The 21,377-nt window shown below is 39.6% G+C and overlaps 1 protein-coding gene across 12 annotated transcripts in view; it reads left to right on the top strand.

The window, feature by feature from the left end:
- ubtf (upstream binding transcription factor) overlaps positions 1–21,377 on the top strand; it is a 71,816-nt gene that overhangs the window by 47,169 nt on the left and 3,270 nt on the right. For 7 of the 12 annotated variants that reach the window (XM_072561713.1, XM_072561717.1, XM_072561716.1 and 4 more), the window contains exons 13-20: positions 2,464–2,619; positions 5,962–6,135; positions 9,569–9,679; positions 12,923–13,005; positions 13,547–13,736; positions 15,013–15,060; positions 15,813–15,887; positions 17,964–18,110. In XM_072561713.1, coding sequence (XP_072417814.1) covers positions 2,464–2,619; positions 5,962–6,135; positions 9,569–9,679; positions 12,923–13,005; positions 13,547–13,736; positions 15,013–15,060; positions 15,813–15,887; positions 17,964–18,110 — 984 coding nt within the window. The remainder of the gene's footprint in view (positions 1–2,463; positions 2,620–5,961; positions 6,136–9,568; positions 9,680–12,922; positions 13,006–13,546; positions 13,737–15,012; positions 15,061–15,812; positions 15,888–17,963; positions 18,111–21,377) is intronic. The other 5 variants (XM_072561720.1, XM_072561719.1, XM_072561722.1 and 2 more) reach the window with 5 other exon arrangements.

Here is a 21,377-nt window from a genome sequence, read left to right as displayed (position 1 = left end):
TAACAGATTGAGCTGTTGTTTTCCGTCTGAGTCATTTGACCCACGAGTGTTCATTTTGTCAACTTACTCACTTGGTCTCCTTTCTGACTGAACTAGTTTGGAGCCTTTAAGTGACAACTTTACGTGCAGTTCTTTAAGCTCAAAATATATCTGTGCATATATATCATTAATATACAATCAGCAAAATAAAAAAACAACAAAAAGCCATTCATTCGTAATGCAATTTCAAGGAAAGGCAATGAATTTGCAATTTCAATTCCAAGGCAGTGATGCCTGAGAGCATACAGTTGTACATCACTGTTGAGCTTAGAACAAATGTTAGAGAAATCAGCATTCCTGGCAACATGTGTCAAGCGAATTTTTTTTAATTGATGTTCTCTTTACAGGCATGTTGCCAGACCTGCTGAGTTTCTCCAGCATTTTCTGGATTTGTTTCAGGTTTCCAACATGCTCAGGGTTTTGCTTTTATTGAAAGAAAATGCTTGCCTGGTGTCCAAAGAGTTTTCAGTACAGAGGCTTTTCTTTGGTGTTGGCAAATCTCTTCTTCCTATTGTGGACCTCTTGCTGGCAGTGTGCTGCACGTACTTTGGCCTAACATGCTTTCCAACAGCAAGCTCTGCAATGCTTAGGGAGCATGGAAATTAGGAGCCGTGTGGAACTGAAGTTTAAATATGATGTTTCAGCGTTACTACAGATGCTCTCTTTAGTTTGGGGATGATTCCTTTATCTTCAGGTTTGATCATTTCTAGGACCTGTTGTCCTTGTCTTGTGACCTACACAAAGTTCTTTTGGCAATTGTATGTCTTTGACTTGGGGCGACTGAACAGGATCTTTATGCTCCTTGATCAGGATACTCCAGGAATCCTAATTTTAAAACTGCTTTAAAGGTATTTCACAGAGGTTCATCCATACATTACATTCATGTCTGTCTCTCGTCTGTGTCCCGTAGCTCATAGTGTGATGATTTTGGTTATGTAATCATCAAATGATTTGAAAATTAATTTCAAAATGGTTGTTATTGATACATTTTTAATACTCTTCTAGATGCTTTCGATGCTTTATGGTGCGTATTTATGAACATTGGTATATATCTATACATATATCTCAAGTTCTGGTGTGTGCTGTAGACTGACGATAATCTGGTTCATTTTCCATTCCTAAACCATGCTTTTAGGTATTCTGCAATCTGTATATCTAATTCTTACTTATGCTGTCTTCATTGTCAAATGAAGTGCTTAAAGCTAGGGCATCAGGAGTGGGAGAAATGGGAAGTAATAAGTTTGCAGACTCTTGAGTGGTAACGTGGTAATTCCTATACCAACCAAATGTCAGTGGATGAGACTTGCACCCATTGCTGTTTTCCTAAAAAAAGAGGCCATTGGGTGGGATAGCATTCAAGTCCAGTTATGTTTTGTCGGCTTACTGTAAACTGCTACCTTTCATTTTTCTGCTGTATTTTTCTGATCATGATTTTTTTGTTTTCCTCACTGCCTTCAATGGTGTTAATTCCAGATAATTGAGATGATGTATCATGGTTCAGAATGTCTTTTCACTGGCACATCTGCAAGCAGAAGGGAGTGCTTCATTAACAAGTGGCTAGAAAAAAAATGTTTAAAAATATCAAACTACTGTAATGGCTGAGAAGTTGCGCGTAATTAGAATTCTCAGGTCACCAAGAGGCCGCTACCTCTCTTGTACTATGGTTCAATGTTCAGCTGAATAAATATCTGAAGAGCCTTAATAAATAAGTACCCAAACAGTTTGGTAAATGTGTGACTTCTTTCTGTGGTGTGGTCTCTAATTTACTGAACAATCTTGTCCTTGCCCCAACAGTTTGTGTGCTGAAGTATTGGCTGGGTATTATTATCTTCAAGTGGGAAGATGACATGCAAGCATTTTTCCAAAGCCACAGTTGTATATGTTGACAGTTTGACAGGGTGCACTCAGTTGTGATCATGAATCTGCCTCTTGCTGCAGAGTTGTGGCTTTACAGGATTTAGTTAAGATTTCCACACCCAATGCACCTGTTATTTTGCAGGGAATTCTTTCGTGTCCAAAGCTTCATGATGTTGCTTGATGTAGAACTTCTATGCATTATCTGTTTAATGTTTTTGAAAAGGTCATTAGGCAATCTAAGGGAGAGAATGAAAGTGGTTTTGCGTAATGCTGTCCCTTCCTACAGTCAACTGAGTGGAATTGGCAAGGGGACAAGTGACAACAGGAAATCTTGAAGCTGAATCGAAAGTTACTTTTAGACACACAGGGCGGGTCTTAACGCATTCTTATTGTGCATCAGAAGTGGAGGTAAACCTTTTACAACATGGGACCCTTTGCAGAGAAAGGGGTTTCAGGTGCAAGGATTGTAAGGCCTGGCAGCTTGAAGGTAGAATGGGAAAGGAAGTGGAAGACCAGCTGCCAGAATGAGCACATGGTTAAAGGGTCTCTTCTCACATTTATTATTAGACTACTTCTGACAAACCAAAGCGTCCGATCTCTGCCATGTTCATTTTCTCGGAAGAGAAGCGCAAGAAGTTGCAGGAGGAGGAGCCAGAGCTGTCGGAGAGTGAACTGACAAGAAAATTGGCCAGGATGTGGACTGAGCTGTCTGAGAAGAAAAAGGTAAAAATTATTTGGCTGATAGATACGATATGAAGATCTAGGCAAGGGCAGGCTACAGTATAATATTTACCAGTCTAATATTTGTGTTCAGACTGGAGTACAGCGCATTATATACTTGGTGAAAGAGTTTAGTCAGTAATGAATAAAATGTTTTTGAGTTGTGTGTGTTAGTTATTTCTAGATCTTGAAATTCATGGCCCAGGTTTTAAAAGGCAATGGGTGCAGGTTGGCCTTTTGGAAGGCAGAATCCACTGGTATTTTAGATGCATTGCTTGAATGGATTGAAGCAGCACAGTTGCGCTTGAAGCCCTTGAAATGGTGATTGAACCAAACGTTCTGTACGTCACTGTGGAATTGGTTATTTCTATAATGTATGCACCCCATTCCAAAACTAAAGCTTTACATTTGTGATCTGTAGCTCATACCTAAATTTGAGATATCAGCAAATGGTACTGTGGTCCAAAGTTAACAGTTGGTAGAACTAACAGCAAGTAGGCAATCGGTGTGAACTGAAAATCGTCATCCCCTATTTTAATCAAAATCTGAATCTTAGCTCTGGAATGAAGGAACTATCTCTCGCATTTGTGTTCCATTCTTTCCGGCCATCTTTAAAAGGAAGACAAATTCCGATGGATATTTGTTCCTTATGGAGCTCCTATATATTTTCAGTGTTGTGTCTTTGGAGCAAGACTTTATTTTTACTACTTATGACTGCAGCTTTTATCTCAACAATAATCTGGTGCATAGGCATGTAATTATGTCAGAGGGTCATTTTCAATGAATTATTTCCTCTGTATGGACAGTTTCCATATCCTTCCTTAGGAAGGATAAGTGTTTCAATGCATCTGTCTTGTGGAGGACAGCAGTTGTACTCCTGTATGGGAATTTAAGTGCTGTGATGCTTTGTTTTTCCTCCTTTTATATCCAGTCTATCTGTTGAGCTGTCTCAATTATTTGTAAGTTTCCCTGAGCATCCTTTTGTGCTGCTCTTCACACTACAATGTGTTCAGACTTCACCTGAGAAGTTGTCATGCCCAAACAATGGGAATTGTATGTTCCTCTCTCATTTAAAAGGTCTAGTCATTGGAGCACCTTTTGATTCCTCCTTGTTATGTAATATTGCATAGTGTATGTTGTGAAATGACTGATTTGAATTGGTTTACATTTTTTGACATATGCAATTGGTAACAATTGTCTCATCCAAGTGTTCAGTGTTTTGATTTAGGGAAATAGTATTGTTTTACTTCATCCTAGCTGATATCAGCCAGTGCCATAATCAACCTTGGAGGAATTCTCCACCTTGGTGCTTACAGTGCAAGGTTTCTGCAGTTGGTCAGTGAGTGAGTGTGTTGTGTGCTAAGGTTTGACTGATTTCGATAAGATACTATATTAGCTAATGTGAGGTGTTGCACTGCACTCAGTATCTCTGGCATGGAGCAGGATATTTAAATTTTGGTTTCTGATATATTTCCAGATGGCCCTTCTGTAAGCTGCTTGTATAGAAACTGAAATGCTCGGGTGCTTCAAAGGCCATCTTACAGTCTTATGGCATATCTGACACAATCTATCAACCAACACTCCCTACCTCTAATGTTTGCAAGAGCTATGAGAGGATAATTTTCTTATTGGTTGCTGGCCTTTCCCTATGTGATGGGGAAGTGAAAGATTTGCTGCTTTGAACCAGGGTGATGAGCAAAATTCCTGTTAAGTGCCATGTATGGCTGTCTTCATTTTCGTTATTATAATCCCCATCTGTATAGATTAAGGTTACAACCACAGTCAATGCAAGCCATTAACTGAAGTCCATCATCAAACTTCTGAATCAATACCTGGAATAGAAAATCATTCAGCCAGCGGTTTATGGTTTGAATCATGCTTTTTGAAATGTTTGTTTGCATTTGATTTTTCTAGATGATTCGTACTCCTGAGGCTATTACACAGGTTCATTTCTTGTGAAAGTGAGAGGGGTTTCTGAGATGGTTCCATGCTGTATGTGCCTTTGTAATTAGACAGCCGTGTATTAGATGAGCATGTGCCTCATGGGTTACAGGTTATACTTGAGTGGATTCTGCTCCAGTAAGGAGCATTCAGTCTTGCACTTGTAATGTGGCTAAAGAGTAGCTCATGCAAAAGTCTCATTTGGCACGCAGCAGCCCTGAGGAGGTTCAGTTTGCCCCATGTGTTGGGTGTGTAGGTGCTCTTATGCTTGAAGCTGGCATTAAAATTAATCCTGCATACATTTTTCCTCCCACTTCTCTCCTTTTATTGTGTCAGGAGATGTTGGATGGTGATTTTAGTTGTGATATTGTTTACTTGGATCTTTAGCATGATAATTCTCAATGCTGTCTGCTTACCCTGCATGGCTATTTTGGTGGTTCAGTTTGACATGAATTCAAGAATTTGATGATTCAACCAGGTCTCATTACTGAGTCATACCTTTCCAAGTCTTGTTTCTAGTCTTCAAGCAACTTGAAAGGGTTCAGAAAAGATTTACAAGCATGTTGCCAGGGTTGGAGGATTTAAGCTATAGGGAGAAGCTGAACAGGCTGGGGCTGTTTTCCCTGGAGCATCGAGGCTGAGGGGTGACCTTTATAGAGGTTTACAAAATTGAGGGGCATGGATGGGTAAAGAGACAAAGTCTTTCCCCTGGGCTGGGGGAGCCCAGAACTAGAGGGCATAGGTTTAGGGTGAGAGGGGAAAGATATAAAAGAGACCTAAGAGGCAACTTTTTCATGCAGAGCTTGGTACGTGTATAGAATGAGCTGCCAGAGGACGTGATGGTACAATTGCAACATCTAAAAGACATTTGGATGGGTATATGAATTGGAAGGGTTTGTAGGGATATGGGCTGGGTGCTGGTCGTGGGACTAGATTGGGTTGGGATATCTGGATGGGTTGGACCGAAGGGTCTGTTTCCATGCTGTATATCTCTATGACTCTATTGTCTAAATCTTGCAATGATGACCATACTTAGCTTTTGAAGGACATGTTAAACGTTTCTACTTCTGTTTATTTGAGTCTATTTGAGGCTGTATTTGCGTATTCTGGAAAGAGTTGGTGCAATGTGGGAAATAAGCTTCTATATACAGGGTGTTCTTTTGATTGCCAAAAGCATTGTAGGAATGTAGAATTATTCGTTAGAAGGACTACCTGATCATTTATTTGTGGAGACTGAATGTTGTCTGAAGATATAGGATCATATTGCAGTCACTGCTTTAACCTCCCAGCAGATGGTAGCTCTGATCTAACCGTAGATTGCGTTGTATTCGGTGGCCTGGTTGGGTTGTTTAATGGAAGGCGTTGTATTTTGAAGGATCTAAAATGATGTTTTTGCTGCAACAGGAGAAGTATCGGCGCATGGAAGCAGCGGCAAAGGCCGAATCGGAACAGAAAAAACAGAGCTATGGAAAAGACGGAAAAGGCTCTGCTATGCGAGGGAAGCTGCCTGAGCCACCCAAGACTGCAGAAGAGATCTGGCAGCAGAATGTGATTGGAGATTATTTGGCCAAGTACAGGGTATGCACTGGGGTAGTTGAAAGAGAGGAAATGAGCACTTGGAATGGAGGAGATGGGATAGGATAAGAATTAAGCTGCCTGCCAAGTTCCACAAGGACAGGATTGCGAGAATGGCAGATACTCTCCCGATCGTATGAGATCATCCAAGTGCAAGCTTTTCAGCTGGTTCAGTTTTTGACTGCACATTTGTTTTCCAACTTGTAAGCATTTTTTTTTTTGCTTTCGTGAATGTTGACTTGAAATATTATAGAGTGGCTACATTAGCTCTGCTTGATATGTTCCATATGTTTTTCATACCCCAGAGGAGATCTATCCACAGCAGTGTACTCTATCCTGTGGATTTTTTTTTTGGCTTCCTCCTCCTCCTCCTCCTTTCCTGCACCAAGCAGCACATGTTTTGCTGAATTGTTCCGAAATCCATGCTGTAGTACTTCAGCTTTTTGTTACTCATTAAAACTGATTTCTGCAGCGTCACACAATACCTAAGGATTAATGAGCACCATTAGCAGTTCTATGCTATGTGGTATATACCCTTTGATTACAGTAACTTTCTTTATTCTTGCTTTCTTCGCTGTATGTCAGTTTTCATTTGAAAACTTTTAAGTTTGCTTTTTAAGGTCTGGCAGCTGATAAGCAAAGTTTTTGTTTTCATTTCTGAAACTGTGGAAACAGGCCCTTCGGCCCAACTGACCCTCCGAAGAGCAACCCACCCAGACCCATTCCCCTACACCTAACACTAACGCAATTTGGACTGTGGGAGGAAACCAGAGCACCCGGAGGAAACCCACAGGGAGAATGTGCAAACTCCAGACACAGTTGTCTGAGGCGGGAATTGAACCCGGGTCTCTGGTGCTGTGAGGCAGCAGTGCTAACCACCGTGCCGCCCAAATCTGAGCACATAGTTTTTGTTAGGCCAATGTGACCGTTGCTGTTTATCCACATTCCTCCTCAACATCAGAATACACTCCGACCTTGCTCCTTTCCTGTTGTCTGCAGAAGTTCTAATGATCGAAGTGTTTCCTGGCTATTAAGGCAATTAATTTGGACTGGGAAAGAGTGTATATTGAATACATGTCCATTACTCAGCATTGCGGGATATTTTCAGTTTTTAAAACGTTTCAGCGAGTCTTGAATTCTTCAGCAACCAATCAATATGATGAAACACGTTCCCAAACCCAGCAATGCGACGGACCAATTTGTCACTTGGGGATTTTTATGGTCGCAATGTTCAGCTTTGGTGTCTGTGTAAAGTGTCTTCTAATTCTGGTTCTTAGGGTGTTGTCAATAGCTAGTTCTAGATCTGCAATGGCCCAGGAAAGTGGAAACCACGGCTGCAATTCTGCATCTGTTCAAAATGCACCTCAGACCCAAAACATCTTCTGGTTAAAAGATTGCTCCTGGTTAGCCATACTGATCCACAGACTAGTTTAATTAAAAGGCTGAAGATTATTTCATTGTATTTATGTTCTGCCATGAATTGATTCTGGAGCAGCCACTGCCAGGAATTGGCTGACAGTTTTGCCTTTAATATAAAAGCACCTGCAGGGCTCCTGTGAGTTTGAGGGGACCCAAGCACTCGTCATAGTTTTCTTAAAATAATCTGTTTCAAGTTGCTTAGACTCTATTATTTACCTCCAGACTTGTAAGTTGTAGCCTGCTGAACTGCTAACACGATGTGTTTTTTAGTTAACCGAGCTCAGCGTTTGATTATATTGGAACATAGCTCTAGCAAGTACCTCAGTCATCTTCTGCAGTGCCAGTATTTTGTAAAGCCTGTATTATTTCCCTGAAGGTTGATCTGAGGAATTATTAAATTAATTTCTATTTCCAGCTTTGCTATGATATTTGCAAGAAAGTTTCACCTGGACAAGTAGGATTCCAAAGTGAAACCTGTCTTGATCGACTATAATTTTGCTTTTGCAATTTGATTACTATGGTTGTCAGTCAATGAATATATTTGCAAACGACTGCTTTTAAGGCAATTTTGAAAGATTTTATCATAACTTGCAAATGAAAAGTCCAGCCCTCCTTCAGAAATGTTCTTTAGAGACACAGCCCCAGTGAAGTGCCACTCCTGCCTTCACTTTAAAATACCTTGATTGACTGAAAGAGATCGCAAGTGTTGAATTTCAGCAACTTTCTGCACTTTTATCAGATGTGATTCTCTTTGTCTCTAGAGACATATAGTCAGGGTAATTTTCTGCCTTTGAATATTTTGAAGCTGCTAAAATGGATTAAGGTATCTCTACAGCTCTGTTGATCTGGAGACTGTCAAAAACTGAACTGCCGTTCTGGTGTAGGCCTTGTCTGCCAAACTCAACCTGTAGGTCCTTTTAAACAAAAACTCAAGTTAACAATAAGCAGCAGTTATCTGACCAAGTAGATTTATTGAGTCATGTAACTTAAGTTATATGACGCTGCTTTGATAATAAATTGCATTTTGGTTATTTTTTTTTTCCCAAAGGTGGTTGATCATAAAACAAACTGTAGCGAACCCAATCTCTGCCGACATTTTTTGTGCTGCTCTGGTCATGGTCATCTGCAAACGAAACACATGGGTTACAGTATCTGTTTGTGATGTCTCTAATTTTAGATTCTTGGCTACATACCAGGTTTCTGCCCTATATCCGGATCTACTTAGATATTCAAAGGTGAATGATCACAGCCTAGCCTGAAACTGATCTCTTGATTTTAACATTCCATATACTGTCACAATGAGCTAAACCTGGGGAACTCGTATCAACAGCCTACACACTGATGAACGTTGTTTGGCAGCAGCCGTAGCTATCATCCTTCCTCAAATCTGTTTTTTCATTCTGATAAACTATTCAATCTGATGAATAATACTTCAGATTGGATGCACAAGTTTGTAACATATTGTTGCTTACAGACGAGGTTACACGTTCCATGAAGGTTTTTCACCGCGATCACCAGGTGAGCCAGCGTTCTGGAAGACTTGCGACCAGAGACTGAAAACGATTGGTTTCTTTTCTAGTGTATCAGATGCTTAAGTCTGATTTCTTGTTTTCCTCTACAACTGTTCTTGCATTTGGAACTGTTCAGCCTGCAAACCAGGACATTGGATTTCATCAATATGACGTGCATGATCGCACATCTTTGTGTCCAACCTACTCAGCATTTGTACAATCTACAGTGCTGCCTTCTACGCACTTTGCATAGTGCAATCCCTTCCAGCCTCCGCCAATGTTCTGGAGGGTTAATATCCCACCCTCCCTTTTTGATAGACACACCAGTTATGCCCAATAAATTCTTTTGGGATTTGTTTAATCTATACTCCAGTGAATTGATGGAGGTGGAGCATTGCAGGCACATTTAGTAGCGCATGCTATCAGATTGATTGTAATCTGAATGAGTCTTGACGTTGCAAAAATGCTGGGCTTCACGGTGTGTTTTTTTTTTGTTTTTTTTTTAGAATGACCGCACTAAAGCTGTCAGAACGATGGAGGCTACTTGGAGTGCAATGGAGAAAAAGGAGAAATTAATGTGGATTAAAAAAGCAGCTGAGGATCAAAAGCGATATGAGGTACTTTCCTCTCTCTTCGTCTTAACAGCAAGTTCAGTACCAAGAAGACTTACTCTTGACTGACCTAAGAATCGAACTACTTGCTGTTCATCATCAACCAGTTTAGTAGCAAGTTTCTAACTTCAATACTTGTGTTTCTGCAAATGTGTGTTGCAGTTATTGTGTTGTGTTCAGTGAAGCAAATATGAAGTGTCCGTGCTTTACAACAACATCACCTCTTGTATACTTCCAAAAAAGCATCTCTTCATAAGCTGAAAGTTTAACATTGAGCTCTTAAACATCGTGTGGAATCAGATGGAGCTGCCTCAGTCCAGTAGCTTAGGCCTTAACATGTGCAGTTTCCAGCCACATGGATGCCAACGTATATGTACAGTGCAGTGGATGGATGCTGAAGTCAATAGCTAGCTCTAGTCTTAATTTGTTGGGTCATGAGTTTTATTCTGCATCTGATTGACAACCTCACTTAACTCAAATGCTTGATACAGTCGTGAGGAAATGCTGTGGATGGTTTGGTAATAGTTTTACCAAGAAAAACTAGCTGATCAATGTTTATAGTATAAGAAACATTTCAGTTCTGGTATTGTACATCGGTAAGGAGAATAAGAACACTCTTTTAATTGAGTTCATTTATTAACTGAAGTTAAGGCAAGTACAAGGTGAGAAAGTAAATAATAAACAAGAAAGTTGCTGTCATGAAATGTGCAACAGAGTAAAAGTCTGTTTGACTGAGGACCTTCAAGTAACTATTTGAGAGACGAGACACCATCAGCATAAGTAGGCATCAAAGCAGAAGATTGGGAATTCCATTCATATTCAAGATGTTGGACTGGGGTGGGCAAAGTTAAAAATCACACAACGCCAGGTTACAGTCCAACAGGTTTATTTGGAAATAAGCTTTTGGAGTGCTACTCCTTTGTCAGGCTCCTCCTTATGAAGGAGCAGCGCACCAAAAAGTTTATATTTCCAAATAAACCTGTTGGACTACAACCTGATGTTGTGTGATTTTTAACTTTCTTCGTATTCGATGTCAAGTGACAACGTTTATTTAGCAGTTGCATTTCATTTGGCTCATTAAGGTAATATTGACTTGGAACTATTCACATTTTTTCATGATTACGGTTTTGACTTGCCTGTGTATTTTTGTGCCTATTTTAAATATAATTTGTGCAGTTCTTATCCATTTATTTCCAATTTATTGGAAAAATCAAGTAGGGAGAAAATGTCAAATAATGCAATAGAAGCCTGGTCCTATTTTTCCACGTTGGCTTCATCCCAGAGCAGTACTAGCAGCATTTGGTTGGTTCCATAAAGCAGTCCTGTCAGTCAAAGGAGCCATCTACTCTGTATCAGTCCTAGTATAGAGATTACAGGGACAGATTGTTGTTGAGTGCTTTCTCTTTGAAGCAACCTGATGCTATTGCAATACTGTAATATGAGAAGTGGAGCATTCTATAAGGAAATCATGTGTTAAAAATATTTTTGACTGAATTGCCAATAATACTGTCTTAGTTTATACTGCTGTCAATCAAAATAATAGTCAACATCTCAGAAATGCCAGTGCTTGGTTCAGTGATGTTGGACCAGCCAATGAGGACTGGGAGAGATGGACTCTTTGTGATTTCACATGAGGTGGAATCTAATTGGCTGTTAGAATTGCCTTGCTGCTTTGTGAAAGAAAATGGGATCGCACAATACATTTCTTAACATCTTGATACTGCTATTAATCTTAAAAATGCATTTCTCCTTACAATTAACTTAAGGTTTTAGCAGATTTGTATTAGTGTCTTACAAGTTTAGTGGTATCAGTAATATGTTCAATCATGTCAAGAGCATTCCTGGTTAAAGATGTATTTGAGCAAGATTAATCCATATGACAAAATAGATGGTAATAGACTGTCGAAAGTCAGTAGTGGCCATCATGCCACTATATTTTGGATACAAAACCTAATTGTCCTACTGGTTTCTCACTTGTATTCATTCCATACACATTTCAATAACAATCTGCATACCTCTATCACTCATAACATTATAACACCAAAACATTAATTGGAGCAGCATCCTGAAGTATTTGTCTGTCTTACTCAAGCGACATGTTTGACTGGTCTGGGCAGCTGGTGTGTTGTACAAGAGAGGTGTCCTTTGGCTTAAGCCTCTTATCAAAGTAAAGGTACATTTCCTGTAGGTGCTGCTGAATGGCATTATGAGGAAATTTCCTCCATACTGCTTCTCTAGGGATCACTTGGTTAAAAATACATTTTTTAGCTGATTTTTTTTATCCCCCACAAAGTCTAAGTTGTACTCAAAATATAGTAGCACCAAACCATTAAGACTTCCGGTCTCCCAGTGTTAGGAAGGATATTATTATGTTGGAAATGGCTCAGGAGACATTTACTAGGGTGTTGCTGGATGTAGAAGGTTTAAGTTATAAAGAAAGGTGGGACTTTTTTCACTGGAGCAAAGGAAGTTTATAAAACCACGAGGGGTATAGGTAGGCGTCCTATCCCTAGGGTGGGGGATTTCAAGACACTGGGCATATTATAAAGGTGAAAGAGATTTTAAAAAAGACATGGACAATTTTTTTTTAACCACAGTGTGGTTCATGTTTGGATTGAATTTCACGAAGTGGTGGATGTGGGCACAATTGCAATGTTTAAAGGGTACTTGGGTAAGTACATAAATAGGTGGTGTTTGAAGGGATATGGGTCAAGAACAGGTAGGGACTAGCTTAGTTTGGGACTATATTCAGCATGGACTGGTTCGACCGAAGCTTCTGTTTCTGTGCTGTATGACTCCAATTGCAAACTGGATTAGAACAGGATTGGCTCCACAAGAAGCGCTCTGTGGTGGAAAGACTATTTATCTACCATCTACATCCCAGCATATGGTTGGATGGCAACTTTAAAAGTGGCTGCAAGAACTATCGCATCTATGCCCAAATTCCTGTTTTTGCCCAGCTGATGCACACTTTTGGAGGCTCTCATTTGACAATCAGCAACAGCAGCAAAAGCACTTGGTCGTATTTCCCATTTCTTCCCTATCCCTTACCCAAACTTGGGCCAAATGTTTCAGAATTGCTACTGTGCCATTTCTTTTACTGCACCCAGACATCATTGTGCACTGGGAAAAGATGATGTTTTGGATCAACGGTCAAAGCATGAAAAAGATTGAAGTGTTCACTGCCTCACTGTCTATTACTTTTATTACTGACACTTTCTATTTTATAAATATCATTTTGTATTTCAGAAAGAATTAAGTGAAATCCGCACACCAGCAGCCAACACAAACAAGAAAATGAAATTTGAAGGGGAACCAAAAAAGCCACCCATGTATGTATCTTCATTTAGTATTCTGTCATTGGGTGTGAATTATACTTGAACCCTGAAATACTTCGCAAATTCTTGCGGGATGCCTATAATTAACTCAATCACAATGATAAATTATGAACTTTCTTTGATACCTGTATGCTTTACAAATAAACATTGTAATCGAGTAGAATCAGAAGTGACATATGGGAAGATTATTTTGTGGTCAGAACCAGAGTAAACAAAGGATTAAGGGGCATTGCTGAAGGTAGTGTGATGTAGCAAATTATTTTCCTGCATCACTTGGGAATCTTGTGAAGCTTTGACTACTTTATCAGTTCTGCTTTAAATGCTGATGGATTTAAATAAAATTTCAGAGAAAACTGTATAGTATATTTTGCAGAAATTCTCATGTGTGGTAACTGATTTATCAAGGGGAAAAAAAAAACAAAGGTTTCACAACACCCTTCTGCTTTCCAAGATACAATTTATCAAAAATATTCGCTCTTATGTGTTTTTATTGGCCAGTTGTGCTGAGAAAGGTTTATAATGACTGCTATTTCAGGAATGGTTACCAGAAATTTTCCCAGGAACTCCTCACAGGCGGTGAGTTGAACCATCTGAATCTGAAGGACCGGATGGTAGAGATTGGTAAAAGATGGCGGAAAGTCACCCAGGCTCAGAAGGACCGTTATAAGAAAATGGCAGAAGAACAGCAAAGCCAATACAAAATCAATCTAGAAGCCTGGCTTAAGGTAGGTAGCCTGCACTATAGACTAAATTTTAGTTAGAGAGTTTGGATCCATTACCAGTTGAAGATTTATCTTTCACCAGTCTGTGAATGGGCTTCTGACTGAATAGATTTAAGAGCAACTAGCTTCTACATCCAATCATTGACCTGATAGCAGGCATTACTGGTTTCTATTTAGCCAGCCTTTGGTTATCTTCCTTTACCTCCGGCCTTATTAACCCAATATCATACAGAATTCAAACTAAAAACTGCTCAAAATACTCAATAGGTCTGGCAGCATCTGTAATAAGAGAAACAGAGTGAATGTTAGTCCAACAGAGTTCATCTTGTCTTTGCCACTGCCGTGCCATGCCTAACTGAGGCTGCCCCTCACTAACCTTTCCTAATGCACTTTGAATATCTTTTTCTTATTTGGGGGATCATTCCTATAAGCAATTTCCGTGTATTTTCCAAAGTATGCAAGTATCTAGACTTTAGGAGACCAGTATTGGGCCACATCCCAATACGAGATGATCAGTGTATCATCAAGCCTGACATCACCTCTTGTGGATTTGCACTCCACTGTTCTAATTAAACATTCAAATTATTTTCATTCTTTCTTTAGCTGCTTTTTTTTCCTCAATGAAAGAAATGTATCATCACAATCATTCATTTTCACTAGCTTATCTCTGCTGTTTTCATTTTTAAAATATACAATACTTTAAAGTTCAGTGGTGAGAGTTCAGTGTTCAGTGGCCATTTAGTTGTCCAAGTGCATAACCGTTCTAAATCTTTCTGCCAAATCTTAACTGTGGTGTCCATCCCTAGCTCACTGTCCCATGCCATCTGTAAAAGTGTTGAGCTCACAGTTGGTGTCTGCATTTTACAATCTGAAATCTAATCACTTATCCTAGTGATGATCTTGTCAACGCATCATCACAAACCCAGAATCCAAGCTAAGCTTCTAATTATTCTGTTCTTGAGTCCAAATTGTTATCATCTTCCTATTGTATCCTAATTCTTGTGGATTTGAATGAGTTTTCCATGTTGTAATCTTTCCTCTAAAGCTGAAAAGTTTTGTTTTTCTTTAACAAGCAAATACAAAAGTTTTTTTTTGCCGTCTCTTAACTGCTTGCTGATTATAATCCAATGTTTAAATCAGCCCCAATGCATATTGCTTAAAAAGGAACTGTTAATGGGGGCTCTGTGGTCTGGGCTAATGATAGCATTGTCATTGTAATTGCTTTATTTGAAGTGGACAAGTGCAATATTTAATTATGCATATTACTTTATTTTCATAGAGCTTATCGCCCCAGGAGAGAGCCATGTACAAGGAATACACTACAAATGTAAGTTGATAGATTGACTACATTTTGGCAATCATTGTATTCAAAACTCAGTAAGAAGTGTATTTTTGTGAGCTCTCTACTTTGACTTCACTTTATGTTGGAAGAAAAATATTGTTTTCTATTGACTAATTATTATACCCAGGGTTGTACCACCCTAATGGCCTGCATACAAATGCCTGATCCAAATCTTGGCTTAATGATTAACTTAAAGTTGAAAGTTAAGAGTCATAGAGATGTACAGCATGAAAACAGACCCTTCGGTGCAACCCGTCCATGCCGACCAGATATCCCAAACCAATCTAATCCCACCTGCCAGCACCCAGCCCATATCCCTCCAAACCCTTCCTATTCATATCCTATCCTATTCCTATTCAAATGCCTTTTAAATGTTGCAATTGTACCAGCCTCCACCACTTCCTCTGGCAGCTCATTCCATACATGTACCACTCTGTGTGAAAACGTTGCCCTGCAGGTCTCTTTTATATCTTTCCCCTCTCACCCTAGATATGCCCTCTAGTTCTGGACTCCCTGACCCCTGGGAAAAGACTTTGCCTATTTACCCTATCCATGCCCCTCATAATTGTGTAAACCTCTATAAGGTCACCCCTCAAAAGTCTGATATTTGAAATGTACCTTTTGTGTTGCTGGGTAGTGGTAGTGAATGAGATGGTGTGGGGGTTTCAAGACAATTGTAATGATTGCAGATTTTTAATATTTTGATATTTTTAATGTTTCTGTAATGCCTTTGACAGAAACGCAAAAGTTCTGCAAAAGCAGCTAGTCCAAATCCCAAAATGAAAATTGCATTACAAGCACAGAGCGCAAGTGTAAGTATCTGTGGAGTTACTGCAGCTTTGGTTTGATAAAAGCACCTCATGTATTCTTGTGGTTGAGCTAATTTGTTAGAGATGCAAGATAGAAAATGTGGCAAACTGGTGAAGTGCAGTGCTCTTATTTTTAAAATGGTTACCATGTGCAACAGAGTTTACATCATGAGCGTTGAGGGTGATCTAATTCCCAGCTTTTTTTTATTGAATTCAAATTCCACCATCTGGCTTGGCAGGATTTGAACCCAGGTCCCCAGAATATTAGCTGAATTTCTGGGTTAATAGTCAAGTGATAATACGACTAAGGTATCACGTCCCCATGCAGTTTGAAGTATGCTTGTCTTATAAATTTCATGCATAGAGAAAAGCAGTTGCCTATGTAATATATAATTTACTCTGAACAGCCTAATTATAAATTGTTGTTGTGTACCCTTGTTCTGGGTTGCTTCATCAGCGGGAAAAACCTTCTCTGTATCTACATGATCTTATTATAACCTTAAAACTCTTAAATCATGCATCGACTTTTTAAATCCAAGGGGAAGCACCCTGTGATTATATAATCTATCCTTATGACTTAACTTTTTTTGTCTTAATAATTGTCTACTGCCTCCAAAGCTCCAAAGTAATCCTTCCTGATATACTATGTCCAAAACAGATAGGGTCTGACGACCTAAAGCATAACTGAGCAACAGCAAACCCTCAGAAGAACTTTGCATTAGGATGTTTGAGCCTGTGCATGAGTGTTTTAGTGGATTGTGTACCTGGGCATTTAAACTCCTTTTGTTCCAGTTTGTTTTTCTTTAATCCAAAATGAATGTCCTTGCATTTCCTGCATTGAACTCTGTTACAGTTTTGCACATTCACTTAGTCTTCCTATGTCAAATTTTATAACTTCTAGTATTCATCTGCAGAGCTTCTACACCTTTTCAGTTTGGGGTTAGTTGTAAGTTTGAAAAAGACATCTCCATCTCAGTCAATGTTAGGTTCATGGAAGAGCTCCACTATGGGAGACTCCGTGAATCGCATTCTGCCAATCAGAGTACAGCGGAGATAATGCCCTTCCCAGTGAAGGGTAGCTGTTGTATGCTTAAATTTTACTCGTACTACAGCTCTACATTTGACTGAATGTGTACTATAGAACGAGCCACAGGAAATATTGGCAAGATTCTACAGATGAATTGAAGCCTTGATGGTTAAATGCACCATCTGCAAGGGTATTGTTAATCAAAGAAGAAAAAGTGGCACATTTAGTTGCTAGTCATTGAATTTGTTGAAATAGGCAAAAGGATCCTACAGTTAGACTTGCCGTGATTGAACATTTTGTTCATTCACGGATTGGGAGCCAGCACTGGTTGAGCCAGCAGTTGTCACTTAACTGCCCTCGGGGCAATTAGGGAGAAGAGTCAAAAACATTGCTGTACCTCACATGTAGGCCAGGTCAGGTAAGGGTGGTAATTACTTTCTCTAAAGGACATTTGTGAACCAGATTGGTTTTTCTCCACAATTGACAACAGTTAGACTAATGGTTATTTGACTCACGTTGAATTCAAATACCACCATCTGACATGGCAAACCTAGGCCCCCAGAGCATGACCAGAAATCACCAGAATCTCAGTCTCTGGGTTGCTAGTCCAGTGACAATATCTTTTTTAAGAACATGTAGATCGTTGCCACATTGTTTGGACAGATTCGTACATGGGATAGATCAGCAAGCACTTTTTTTTTATTCCTGTCTGGCAAAGCGAATATATTGACAAAGATAACAATTTTGCTTCGACTTGAGCCAGTGGCAGTTAACTTTCATGATTTAGTAGCATATTAGGTTCAAAGTTTGTAGCAATAATTTTGTATTCTTTAGTATTTGGACTGGAGTGATCATTTCTGAATTTCTTTTTGGGAGTTGCAATAAAACTTATGATTTTTTGAGCATGGAAGTCTGAACCATTCATAAATGATGAAGTTAACATATTCAACTGTTTGATCTTTAGTCTTCAACACGGATTTTATGAACCGTATCTTGTTAAAGGAGAAATTAACTCAAGTACAAGTATTCAGAGTTCCTACTGATTTCTGCAGGAAACTGAGGATTCTGATGAAGAGGATGACGATGACGATGATGATGACGACGACGATGATGAAGAAAAGGCCAATTCTTCAGATTCTGATGACTCCTCAGGTTCAGACAGTGATGAAGAAAGTGAGGAAGAGGATGATGCAGACGAGGTAAAATAAATTACTTTACTTCTGCAATGTGCTCTTTAGGGGTATTGAATGGACTATTCAAGAAAATTAAGAACAATGTTTTCTGCCTTAGTACTTCCTCCACCCCAAAACCTGTATTAAAATCCAGTCTTTGCCAGGCTGAAAGTTTCCTTCCTTCGTTCTAATGGTTTACCTGTCTGAAATCTAATTTCCTAAACAAATAAAATGATGTCCAGAACTCAACATGGAATAGTTATTTAATTCAGAAACAAGAGGTTGACTGATAATTTCTGCCTTCTCTCTGAATATTACATTTAAGTGAAAGAAGACAGGCTGGAAATAATTTTATCAGAGTAAATATATTTGATGGAATTTTTGAACAATTTCAATATTCCTTGTAGCATTTCTTTTAACTATTAAGACTTGGCAGTTGAGTTTAGCCACTTTTTTTTTAATAAGACAGAGAAAAGAGAAGTTAAGATCTAAGGTCACAATTCAAATTACCTTGGGTTGATACCTTGTTTCATCTCTCCTTTCCATTTATGGTCTATTTAGAATATGTAGGATGTTGACCTAGGTATGTTAACATTTATCAAGTCTAGCTAGATGCCGTGGAGATCTTTTTCACGGTGTCTTGCCACCTAATATGTCAATCAGATTGAAGCCATCTCACCAATTGAACATTTTCTCAATGAGTGGCGAATGTGAAGTCTTAAAATCAGGAAAGACAGCAGTTGTCCATTCAGTCTGTTGAACCTGCTCTACCATTCAGTAAGATAATGACTGGTTCTGAGCTTCAACTCCACTTGCCCTTTCATTGCCCATTTCCTTTGATTTGTTGAATCTCAAGAGTGACAGTTAAAAAGGTGACCAAAAATATTATCAATTTTAGCTGTAAATAGATTCACTGATTGAGCACCACAAAGTTTCTGGCGCACAGAATTCCATGGACTCGCATCCTTTTGAGTAAATAAATTTCTTCTCCGTCCAACATGGTCAGCCTTTATCCAACAGCTGTTGCTCCATGTTCTAGATTCTTCAGTCAGTGGAAACAACCTGTGTCCATCCTATCAGGCTCCTTCTGAATCCTGTACTTTTCATGAGATCACTCCCTTATTCTCCACTCCAAAGAATACAGACCTAACTTATTCGGCCTCTTATCGTTGGACAACCTTCTCATCCCAGAGTCTAATTAATGAACCAATATTGCCTCTAGTGCGAGCTTAAATATGAATATGAAAACCAAAACTGCACACATTATTTAAGGTGTGGTCTCAGTAAAGCCCGGTACAATTGAAGGTCATTAGACACCTGGACTGGGACAGAGATCTCTTTAGACAGCGTTGTCTATGACTTGAAGGTAGCCTCTGCTCAACTCAAGTGGGGAAAGGCCTCTATGTCCTTAAAAAATAAGCTGTCCCACTTTCTTCTGGCTGGAGAGGCAGATGTGGTGGGATCACCATCTTTTGTGGCCTGAGAGAGAGGAAAATCTGAATTTTGCAACCTAGAATGTTGGAACACAGAAGGCTAATCTCAAGACTCTTGGAAGAAGAACTGCAATTGCATCCTGTGGACTGTCAAGATTCCAAATTAACATTGTTGCCCTGATTAAGACCATCTTCCTGGCGCAGGGCAGCTGAAGAAGCATGCGGCAGATATATTATCTATTGGCAAGGCAACAAGTCTCCAAGAAGTCGTCATTACATTAACTGACCTGACTCGAGCACTTGATTCAGTAATTTGCGAGTTTCTTTGGATCACCACCCTAATCTCTGAAAAACAACGAAACGGCTTTATCACAATGCTCCAACTACTTCGTAACGTTATGATTGCAACTGTTTCGAGTGTGAGGTTTGAAACGAGTATTCAGTTTCTGGACTGAGTTAAGCAAGGAATTTCCATACTAATCTTAGAATCCGTACAGTGCAGAAAGAGGCCATTCAGTCCATCAAGTCTGCACCAGCCCATGTTATCCCTGTAACCCTTCATTTATTATTGCTAATCCAGCTAGCCTACACATCCTTAGACACTATGGAGCAATTTAGCATGGTGAATCTACCTAAACTACTTAGTCTACCTGACACTGGTCATTCACCTTATGCCAGAGGGCAGTTGAGCTTCTGAGCATGAAATGCCACTGCGATGGAAAACTGTTCAGTTTTGACACTGAGGCAACAGAGGTTAAACAGATGACCAGAGACAAACATGACTTGCAATATGCAGATCGTTGCTGTGTTGTTTACTATGCACCAGATTAGCAAGTGCCTCTCACGATCTTAACAATTCTGCATACAGGAAATTCACTCAGTCCTTAAATGCCACCAAAGCAAATACTGTATCAATCCAAACCTGGTCAGTTTGCCTCCTGTGTATGTTGAAGAAACGACTGGAATATGTCAACCACTTACTATACATTGGCAGACTCCTGGTCAATGGTGGCCTTTTGACAGAGGAAGTTAACACCGGGTCAGCTGTGCCAGCCTGACCTGCTAAAAACTATGACAGGAACTAAGGGGAACTGGGGATGGGCAATAAATACTAGCCCAGCCAGTGACGCCCATGTCCTCTAAATGAATTATAAAAAATGAAAGTCTTCCACAATTCAATAAACACCCAGTGTACAGAGCAGCATCATCATCATCATCATCATCATCATCATCATCATCATCATCATCATCATCATCAACAACAACATCATCACTCTGATGAAGTCATCCCTAGACTCTCAACGTTGGCTTTCCTTCTTACCATGGATGCTGCCTGACCCGCTGTGATCTCTCCAGTATTTTTTGTTTTTAGTATTATCATCATATTTCCATATTGCAGGTTTAACTGCAATGTTATCAGCGATATGTAACAGCATGAGAGACATTCAACCTGCAATGCCTGCACCACATTCTTCAGATTCGATGACATTACCATCAAACAAATGCTAGTGTCCTCCTTGAAGCCAGCCCTGCAAACTTGCAGGCAAAGCTCCTGCAAAAATTAATTACACCGGACTGAAAAACATTTCCACAGCATACACCTATTTGCTTGGATGCTCAAATGACCATTGTTCCAGGTGAGGAAAAAGTAAACACTCTAAATATACACTCTCTGAAGCACCGCAACATCAAGTTACATCATGCTTTGAGTCCAAATACCTAAATGATGTGGCAGAACAGCAAGGAAAGAAAGAAAGAAAAAGAAGCCAATCCTACTGTCTGGTTCCACTGCCTCAGGTTGACTTGCTGTACTTGCCCAAAGATTTGCGGGTCAAGAATTGGGTGTCTGAGATCCCCCTGG

The sequence above is a fragment of the Chiloscyllium punctatum genome, chromosome 42 (genome assembly GCF_047496795.1).
Source record: "Chiloscyllium punctatum isolate Juve2018m chromosome 42, sChiPun1.3, whole genome shotgun sequence".
Lineage (NCBI taxonomy): Eukaryota > Metazoa > Chordata > Chondrichthyes > Orectolobiformes > Hemiscylliidae > Chiloscyllium > Chiloscyllium punctatum.
Note: the sequence above shows the minus strand (reverse complement) of the source record. Positions and strands in the feature narration are given on the sequence as shown.